Source organism: Apis dorsata, unplaced genomic scaffold (genome assembly GCF_000469605.1).
Source record: "Apis dorsata unplaced genomic scaffold, Apis dorsata 1.3 scaffold_896, whole genome shotgun sequence".
In the NCBI taxonomy this organism is placed as follows: domain Eukaryota; kingdom Metazoa; phylum Arthropoda; class Insecta; order Hymenoptera; family Apidae; genus Apis; species Apis dorsata.
In genome coordinates this window covers 53,762-65,064 of record NW_006264011.1, presented here as the reverse complement: position 1 = coordinate 65,064, position 11,303 = coordinate 53,762, and the positions used below count along the sequence as shown (strand labels likewise).

Here is an 11,303-nt window from a genome sequence, read left to right as displayed (position 1 = left end):
ATATTATATATTATTTAAATATATATTTTTATATATTTTATATTATAGATATATATTTATAAATATAAAAATTAAATTAATATTAAATATAAATATTAAATATATATTTTTATTATAGAATATTTCATATTATAAAATTTTAAATATATTTTCTTTCATACAGTTAAGTAAATATTCAGACATGTCTACTGCCAACAACAAAGAAGAAATTGTGCCTCCTATGTTAAAAATGCCATCTAATACAAATGTTAATCTTTTTGCTGATGAGCCTATAACATCAGGTCAAGAAAGCATGGAAGTATTCTTAAATATGTCTCATTTAAAAGGAATTGATTCATTTATTAATTTAATGGAAACTGGTCTTAGTGATCCATTAATGAATGTTTCACAACCTTCCATTTTTTATTCATCTATTACTTCATTACCTAGAGATGATTCATTATGTAATACAGAATGTGATAAAGATGAAAAAGCTTCAAATATGGTCCATTTATATAACCAAGAAAGTAAAAAATATGAGAGTTTAAGAAATTCAGATATAAATGAAACTTTTTTGAAAAATAAAGAATCGGACAATAATAAAAGCTACTGCCTGAACATAGCAAATAAAACATTTATAAATGAATTTGAGACTGAAAAAGAATTAAATGAAACCTATAGTGCTAATACAACTTCTACAATGGTTGTAGTATCAAATTCAGATAAAAATAAATCTAATATAACTAATTTGTCTTCCACATACGTAAATAAAATTGATAATAATATAAAAAAATTAGAATCAGAAAATAATGAGGAAAAAGAATCATACAATTTAAATACAACATATCCTTCTGCTTCTCAAAAAGCAGAAGATTTATTTATTTTAGATACTACATATTGTACAACTAATACTGAAAAAGCAATAAATAATATAACTTCAAATGATAAAAATGACATGCATTATAATAAAGATCAAATGTATGCATTGGAAAGAACCATAGTTCATGATTCATCAAAAAATATGGTTGAATTTCCTATACCTCCTACAAATTCCTCTTTTTCACTGATTCATGATGATGCTTTAAATTCTATGTTCAAATTGCCTATTCCTCTTTGTAATCAATCAACTCCTAAAAATACAACTATGTTAAATTCTACATATCGAATGAATAAAAAACATTTAGCATCATTTCAAATGCATAATACGGTATTAAATTCAACATTCAAAGCACCAACATTATTAAGAAAAGAATTATTAGCAGAAATATACAAAACTGGAGATCATAAACTAGATTGTACATTTAATCATATAGTTAAAGAACATCAAAGTGAAAAGCCTAAGAAGGAATTTGATGAAGTTCCAAATCAGAATGCTAAAAATGATATTCCTATAGAGAATAAATATAATACATATAAAAAGGAATCATCTATTAGTAAAATAAAGTCTTGTGCTGAAATACCAGATGAAACAAATGTCTGTAAAAATTCAACAGATAAAAAGTATTATACATTTACTAAAAAAGGTAATAACCATGGCGGTAAAACTGATATGGAAAATGCAGAATCATTTGATAATGTGGATACTACATTTATAAAGCCATTTTCAAAACTGCAGAAACGAAAGCAACATATTCCGCGAGCACTTTCAAAATTACCACAGTTTCTTCAAAAATCTAATCCTAATCTTGTATCTAATTCATTGAAAACTGTTAACATAACAGGATGTACAAATGCATCTAATTTTGGTTATATGAAAGGTTCACAACCAAATATTGTAAGAGATATTGAAAAAAGTGTAGTAAATAAATTTTATTCTTTTGGAAAAATGAAAAGCGGTTCGGAACAACGACTTTTGGAACTGAACACAGGTGTAGAAGAACTTCAAATTTTGGCTGGTGGAGGATCTACAGAAAGTATTGAAAGTACACAAAGTGCTCATAGTGCACCTGATTTAGATGATAGACTCAGTACTTGTTCAGATAGTAGTCACAATTCATATAGGACACAGCCAATGAATATTGAACAATTACATCAGATAGTAAAGATGCAAGAAGAAAGTAAGTTATCTGATATCATAATATTAAAAATATGTTATGAAATATATTATTTTTTAATTAGGTTTGAAACAAGATGTAACATCTCAATTGAATAGACAAGTTTTAGAAAATGCCTGGGTTGATATGAAAAAAGATTTACCTTCTCCTATATTAAAAAATAATGTTAATTGTGATGGTGATTCGCCATTGAGTATGGATTTTAGTGTTAAAACAAGTTCTCCAATAATAAGTCCCACAAAATCTAGTCAATCAAATATTGGTGGTATGTTCATTTTTCAAAATTGTTGCAATTTATAAAAAATATATAAATCTTTTAAATTAAATAACTAAATAATATATAAATAAAATATTATTATCTAAAATCAAAATTTATTATCAAAATTTTTATCTATTTATATTAGATTTCTTTATAGATTTTTATAAATGATTTCAATGTATATATATGAGTTATATGTAAAAATTATGAAGTAGAAATATTTCATTTTCTATTATTAGAATATATTCTATTAGAATATATATTTTTAAAATTAAAGAACATTAAATAGATAAAATTAAGAACTTAAGATATATACAAAATAATTATCATAAAATGATATATCACAATTATTATTTATTAAAAGAACATTAAATATTGAATTTTATTAATAATAAAAAAATCATTAAATAATATAATAATTATTATTTTTACTTAAATTAGTGTATCACATGCATCATTGTATAAAAATCATTTACAATTTATTTTTTAAGGTCATTCTACGGAAACTGTATTAAAACAATCGAATGAAGCGGATATGATAAAGAAAGTTGAAGTGAGTTCATTATTTATTTTATATATATAAATTTTATTCATAAATATATTTTAAAATTATTTATTAATATATATTATGATATTATATAGGCTTTTAATAAACCAATTGTTGAAAACAAAACAAGACTGCGACCACCAATGAATTGGAAGACTGGGAATAGATCTTCAAATCTTCAAAGTGCTATTCCCAGACCACCATCGCGTATACCAGGACCTAGATTTGGCAGGTCAACCATAAAGAATATCCCAGGTGATATAAAAAAAGGAGATATGTAAAATTATAAAGAATATTCATAATCGAAGTATGCATTTTTAAATAATATTTCTAATTTAATTTATATTCATATCACAATATATGAATATATATTAAATTAGTAATATTTAAAAATGCATATTCATATTGTAATCAATATTATAATATGTATAAAAGACGTTTTAAGTTATGATTTTAAAGGGAGGATTCTTCCAAATATAATAAAATTCAGTATTAATATATTTTCAAGAATAATAAATTAAAATTGAATTTATGTCACATTCTCAATCTTATTATTTTTGTTTTTATTTTAATACCTGTTTATTTTTTTAAAACAATGATAATTAAAAATTAAATTTTTTTGTCATGAATAGTTTGATTAATGAACAGATTAATTAAAATTTTTAATATCGAGAGATCTGTTGAAAAAAATTATTTAGATTATATTGTTTTATGATAGTTTTTAATTATTTACTAGTTTGATTTTATTTAAATTACTTTGTTTAAAATTGCGATCTTTTAAACCAAAAATTACTTCTCCAAACTTTTATTTCTTTAATAATTATTTATAAATGCTTACATTTCAATTTGAATTAATAATTTTTATCTATTGCAAAAATGCAATAATATGATATGAATTGCTACATTTGCAGCATTAGATGATCCCCATTACATGTGTAAAAATATAAAAATAATTTTTTTATAAAAATATTGTTAAATATAAAATAAAATTGCACATCACAAGAAAAAAAATATATATATATATTTATATATATATGATGTATATTGTATTTGCATGATTAATAATATACCAATAAAATGGTCTATATAATTATAAAAAACATTTTTTATATTGACATTTTTATAAAATTACTGCCAAAAATATCAATAAAAAGATTGATACAAAAGATATTTAAGGATAAGAAAATATTTAAAAATAAATTTATTTTATATAAATATCATAGAAATAAATTCAAATTCGATCTAAAAAAAAAGAAAAAATTGAACAAAAAAATTATTAATGAAATAAAACATATAAAAAATATGAAATTTATATTAAGTAAAAATATAAATTTTTTTTATGGAAATATATTATCAAAGTTTAAAATTTAATCACATGTAACATACACTTTTATAATAATATTTAAAATTGAAATCTTATTTCTAATACTGATATACTACTACATTCATTTAAAATACATGTGATCTATATTCGAAATTAAATTGGGTATACAGTAATTTATGGTATATCATTAAATCTACGCAATATTTTTGTATATTTTTGATATTCTTAAATATAATTTCTTGTTGATTTGCAATACTATATTTTTAATGATAATTTTGTATTAGCTTCTATATTCTGGAAAAAAATGTTTTTAAATATAAATGAAAAATTAGTAAAATGCTTTTATAATTTTATTAAATTTTATTTCTCTCTAAGTTATAATTATCAAACATTAATTGCAAAATTATTCGCATATCATAATATATAATCTATGTGCTACAAATTGTAAATTTCTAATAATCTTATTTATATATTACACTACATATTTTGTATGTTGACAATTAAAAATTTAAATTGTACGTATTGAATGTGTATATAAAATATTTCAAGCTGTAGAAGTGTCTTTTGATACATTTTAAATAGCCTTTCATTAAATAATAAAATATGTAATTGATTTGAAATTAGAAAATATAATTCATAATAAATAAATTTATTAATTTATAATAAATAATAAAAATGAGAAACTAAAACATTTATATCAAAATGTATTAACTATTTAAAATATATAGTAAGCTCTTTTTTGAATAATATTATTATTTTCAATTAAATATTTTTTTTTTGAATTATTTTTTTAAATTAAATATTATAATTAATTAAATATTATAAAATGATATTTTGTATATGTAATTTTGAACGAAATAAATATTTTATATAACATTTTTTGTTTTACATTATGGAGCTTACTAAATAATGTATACAATAAGTAATTATTTATTGTATACTTTGTGTATTTTATTTCCGTCCCAAAATATCATTTAATGCATTAAACCAAAAAATTTAAAATTGTTAAAACACATAGGTTTATGAAAAATACATTTTCAAAAAAAAAAATAAGTAAACATATTCTGGATTCAAAATATTTTAATGTTGCTGATGAAATAATATACTATGATAAATATATTAAATATCAAAACTTTGTAAAAATAAATTGCTAAAGAAATAATATTTATAATTAGAATATCTGTGAAGGGTTCTGTTATACAGTCTTTAGAATTTACAAATGAATAGACATAAATAAAATGAAACAATTTTTGATATTTTCAATTTTAAAAAAGACTTTACAATATTATTGACTCTTTAAAGATATTCTACATTCACGAATAAGACTATTTTATAGTCTTCAAAATATTTTAAGTTTTTTTAAATCAAGTTTGTGAACAATTTGTACTAAAATTTTTATACTTGATGCTTTAATATTCTTCTTCTGTAATTCTTTGCTCGAAATAGTAACAGTAAGAAGAATAATAAATAATTCATTAATATAAATTCTAGAATTATATATAGTTGCAACTTATCTATTTGTCAATAAATTTATTAATGCTACATATTTTATGGCGAATTGTTGCACTTGTTGCATTATGTTTGAATTTTTAACAATACAAAAATGGATTTATAGTTATTTTATGGAATATAATACAAAATATATTTGATCGTATTTTAAAATGTTAATTCTTAATATAATAATGTGAAATTAATTCAACAATTTTATATAACTGGTAAATAAGGATTGAAGGATTTTTATAGAAATAGAAGAAAAAATTAAAAGATCTAGTTTTATATGACACAAGTTTAGATATATTTTAAAATGATAAACAAAGATAAAATTGGTAAAAAAATAATAACATATTTGATAATGAAAAATATGAATAATATGAAAATGAAAAAATAATATACAAATAAGATTTTTGAATAGTATTTTTTTATCATTTCTTTTTTATCTTATTAAAAAAATCCATGGAAAAAATTAAAAATATGTATTGATGTAAATAATAAACAAAAAAATGATAGTTGTGTTATATTCTTTTTATGTTTTTAAATTTTAGATTTTAAGTGCCTTTATTGTATTTCAATACAAAAGAACTTTTTTGGAGTATTTAATATGCATACTAAGGAATCTAAATATTTGCTCATTAATTTTATTGTTCAGTATTTATGTAAAAATTTCATGTGATGTTTTTGTATTGAAGATAATACTAATAAAAATTTTATAGCAATAAATTTCATGTTTTATATTTTAATTATTTTCTATACTAAAAATATAATTTCTTAATATTTTTTAAAGAATGAAAAAATTATTATTACTTTATTGATTATTATTAAATGAAAAACTGTAATATGTATAAATTTTTTTAAATATATTTATTAATATATATTATAATATATATTATTATTATTAATATATATTTATAGTAATATATATTTATGATTTATTATATTAATATTTACTTCATATAAGTTTATATAAAGATCTGAAAACAATCCATAAAAAGTTGCAATTTATATTTATTTTCAGTGATTAGTGAAAATTTAATTCAATCCATTGAACACTTTGATTTACAATATTAAATGTGATAAACTAATTACAGATCTTATTTTTTAATTCATATACGCGAACACACACAATTAAATTATATATTAATACATCTTAAATAACATTTGGTATTTACATCACCGAAGAAATATAAAAAATAAATAAAAAAATTAATCAAATATAAAATGTCCAATGGCTTTCTAAATAATATTAATATTATTTAATTATAGTATTTTAAATTGGTTTTGTTTTTCTTAAAAGAAATATTTTTCTTTGATAAAACGTAAACATATTTATTTTTTATATAATATATTTTATCACAAATGAAATTTAAGATGTATAAAATTTATAAAGCTATAAATTTCCAACACTTCTATAATGGATTACAATTTATTGCAATTTTTTTATTTTATTATTTTATCTTATTTTACTTTATATATAAATATTTAATATTATATATATTTATAATGCAAATATATTAATGATTTTACAAATTTTTAAATAATAAATTTTTAAATAATAATATAATAATAATTTTTAAATAATAAATTTTTTTATGTATGCTTGGTATATGTCATTATATAATATATCATTTGTATTTTTGACGAAAATATTGTATTTTTATATAAGATATATAATAAAATCAATTAATTGTTTATTTTGTTGAAATTTATTTTTAACAAAATAAAAATTGTCAAAAATTTTCATGTATAATTTAAATTTTTATAAATGTGAATTTGAAAAAAAAGAAAATAGAATTAATTAATTAATAAAATTAAAATTTGTAATCTGTTTTTTGTAATTTTCTATCATACAATTAATATTACACAAAAGAATAATATTAAAATATTTTCGTCAATATTTCAATACATTTATTTTACATTGGAAATGAATATCATCTTTGGTATTTTTATAAATATAAAGAATTTTATATTAATAATAAAATGAATATTTCAAATAACAAAATATGTATCAAATAAATATTTGATACATATTTTAAGTAATATTTTTAAATAATAATTAACACAATATTATACAGAGATAATATTTATAGCAATTTAACAATAATATTTTTTATCAATACATTTAAATATTAAAAATATTAAATATTAAATATAAAAAATTCTTCATACAATGAAATGTTATATTATTTAATGAAAGCTACATAATATATTTTTGTGTAAATAAAAATATAATTGCAAATTGTGAAATATATAAGAGAAAATATTTCTATATAAAAGTAATAAATTATATATAATAAGCAAATAAGTGATTATCTAAATTTTTAATGATAAATCTAGAAAAACTTATAGACAAATATTCTCTTTTATTTTAATTTTTAAAATCAAATTTGTATAATTTTTTGTATTATAATTTAATTAATAATAGAAGCTGATATCTTTGTTCTTCATGCAAAGATACATAGCATAAAAATAATTTAATATTTATATACTCTGTATATAATTTTGATATGAAAGTTCTTTATCATCTGTATAGGCAGTAAGTTGTGCAGTATTATTATCAATATTATACATTTAATATGTTGATTTTGAGCATATAAAAAATCATTTTTGTAAAAATATTCATAATAATACTAAAATGTAATGTAAATATCTTGTAAAAACCAAGTATATGATTGCACAAACACAGTTTGTAATATTTCAAATATTAATTAAGGAAATGAATATATAAATGAAAAACTTCATAGTTTTTTTTTTCAAATAATAATTCATTAAATATTATTTCATTAAATATTATTAACGATAAAATATTGAATGTAATGCATATCGAAATGCATATTATAATATAATGTATTAAGATTAACAACGATACAATATATTTGTAGTATCTTAGTTTGTTATCTTAATGCTTGCATAATACATCAATTGTGAAATATATATTTAGCATTTAAAAACATTTTCCATATAAGAAAAATGAACACATGATTTATACTGATTATTTTTAGTCAGAAGATTTCAATAAAATAGTTACGGATATGTTTGTAAAAAAACATCATTGCAATTGATTGTCCATTGCAAATTCTTCTAATGCAGTTTATCATTTATAGATATATGATTATTTCAATTATGAATTATATTATTCACAAGCTAATTTACTATCAAAGCTGCTTAAAGCAATAGCGAATGCTTGAAGTGTACATAATGGAAACCTGTAGTCCATTGTAAAAACATCCTCTGCAACACGGCCGAATTGCATAACAACATAATCAACTAAAACACAAAGAAAATTATAAAATAATTTTCGAAATTTGATATTTTACTTTTATGAAAAAGTATTCTAAATCACTACTTTTAAATCATATGTTAATGCATAATAATAAAAAGAAATTATTAAATAAAGAATTTAAATTCTATATAAGTTTTTTCATATTTTAACTAATTATAAATATTATTACTGTTTAAGCTTTAAAATCTCTTAAAAAATGACAGAAATTGAATTTTATTATTCAAATTATATAATTTAATTATATAATTTAGCATTTTTTAATTTTTTTTTTTTTATTAGTTAAAATAAGATAATCTTTAAGTGTGAATTTTAATTTTATAAAAAATATATTAAAAAAAAATTATAAAATTATAAAATATAATAATTTTTAAATTGCATCTTAATTCATTAAAAATATATTATTATATTTATTATTATTATATTTTATGAAAAGAATATAAATACTTAAAAAACTACATATTTTTTTATCTAAAAAATATAAAATACAAACCATCACTATCATGTACCACTTGAAAATTTTTCACAGAAGCTTGTGTCACACGTCCATGAAAATTAAGTACATATGACTGCGTATCGTCATTCCATACAGGAGTTTTATTATGTAATTCTATTAAATTATCCATATTTTTTGTTTTCCATCGTTCTGTGAAAAAAAAAATACAAATATAGTTTTAATAATATTTATATTAAAATAATAGTTTAAAAATACCAAGTAATGTTTCAGTTTCATCTCGTGGACAAATTTCAACTCTTTTTTGATCCGATGTCATTCCCGGAATAATGACAGTCATTTTACGTGGTCCTTTAAATCCTAAAACATTAGTATCGTATATCACTGCAGCTAACTCTTGTCTCGGATTAAAACGATCGTCTCTTTTATCATCTTTCATTAATGAATATCCATTATCATATACAGTAAATTGTGTTCCCAGAAGATTCGATCTTAATTTGCCAATATAAGATTCGCCTGCTCTTGAAAGATCCGTAGGATCAGTAGAAATTAAATAGTTACTTGTTGTACTTTTTTTTCTTTTACGCCCAGCCAATAAAAAAATCTATAAATAAAAGACAGAATATTATTTCCATTTTATTTGTAATAGACTTTCTTTATGAAATTACATACCTTTTTTCCATAATCACGTTCTAAATGTAAAAAATAGGTTGGATAAAGGCCACGATCCATACCTTTTCTATCTCGCGTTATTCTACATTTATAATGCATTTTTTTATTTGCTGGTTGTAATACAAAATGTTCTATATTTCCTTCCACATTTCCCTCTAATTCTGGACTCTAAATAAATATATATTTCAATTTTTTTAAAATATTAATTGTTAATTTATTTAAATTTATTAAATATAATTTATCGAAAATTATTTTTTAAATTTCTATCATTTAAGCTACTGCCAAATATTTGTATTTTTAAAACAAATTTTAAAAATTTATTACTATATTAATACTAAATTATATTATTATAAAATTATTTTGTTTATTTAATTATTTTTTTCAAAGAAAAACTTACTGAAGAATTGTTTTCTCTACTAATAAGTGTACTAGAACCATCTGAAGGAGCTACTCTAAGAGGTGAAGGACATGGTAAAGATTCTGAAGGTGAATGAATATCTATAGGTGATGATTCTTCATCTGCACAATCAGCAGCTTCCATAGCTTGGTAAAAGTTTCCTTCTGTGCTAACTTCTATAACAAAAATGCAATATTTTTATAATAATAACGCTTTATAATTTTAATGTATAAAATTAAGCAATTAATTAATATATTAATTAACCATTAATTCTTGCTTCTACATCCTTATTCTCTATAAATGTATTTAAATCTGTATTTGTTTGTGATATATTAAACTGTAATGGTCCATCATATCCTAAAACAAATATAATTTTTTTATATATATTTTCAATCTATATATATATAATTTTTTTAAATTATTAAACATACCTCGAAGCTCTTTATGTGGATTCATCCATTTTGTAGAATGACTTGTAAGTTGAGTGTTCGATATATTAGATGCTTGTACCATTCCACCAGCACCACTTTGTCGTTTTTGTTTCATTTTTTGTGCAATTAATTGTCTCTATAATTGATTTAAAAAAATTAATTTTAAGTACAACATAAAGCAATTTAAGCTTCAATATAATTTTATATATATTATTGTATTTCTTAAAAAATGTAAATATATTATTTTCTCAACTTTAATATAAGATAAAATTTTTTAATTTTTTAATAACATTACTCTTTAAAATTTATATTCTAAAATTTATATTAAATTTTTATTATATTATATTTATATTATTATATTAAATTATATTATATTTATTATATTTATATTAAATCTATATTTATAATGTAT

At 19.3% G+C, this 11,303-nt stretch overlaps 2 protein-coding genes across 2 annotated transcripts in view; one reads left to right on the top strand and one right to left on the bottom strand.

Moving 5' to 3' along the window:
• LOC102678370 (uncharacterized protein PF11_0213-like) overlaps positions 1-3,150 on the top strand; it is a 4,869-nt gene extending 1,719 nt beyond the window's left edge. The window contains exons 4-7 of the mRNA XM_006623460.2: positions 159-2,036; positions 2,098-2,298; positions 2,784-2,845; positions 2,935-3,150. Of these exons, the coding sequence (XP_006623523.2) occupies positions 159-2,036; positions 2,098-2,298; positions 2,784-2,845; positions 2,935-3,120 (2,327 nt within the window). The 3' untranslated portion in view covers positions 3,121-3,150. The remainder of the gene's footprint in view (positions 1-158; positions 2,037-2,097; positions 2,299-2,783; positions 2,846-2,934) is intronic.
• A 5,623-nt stretch (positions 3,151-8,773) lies between these two features.
• LOC102678518 (protein king tubby) overlaps positions 8,774-11,303 on the bottom strand; it is a 3,195-nt gene continuing 665 nt past the window's right edge. Inside the window, exons 2-8 of the mRNA XM_006623461.1 lie at positions 10,892-11,027; positions 10,725-10,817; positions 10,461-10,636; positions 10,064-10,231; positions 9,650-9,995; positions 9,431-9,583; positions 8,774-8,924 (exon numbers count right to left, since the gene is read on the bottom strand). Coding sequence (XP_006623524.1) covers positions 8,791-8,924; positions 9,431-9,583; positions 9,650-9,995; positions 10,064-10,231; positions 10,461-10,636; positions 10,725-10,817; positions 10,892-11,027 — 1,206 coding nt within the window. The 3' untranslated portion in view covers positions 8,774-8,790. The remainder of the gene's footprint in view (positions 8,925-9,430; positions 9,584-9,649; positions 9,996-10,063; positions 10,232-10,460; positions 10,637-10,724; positions 10,818-10,891; positions 11,028-11,303) is intronic.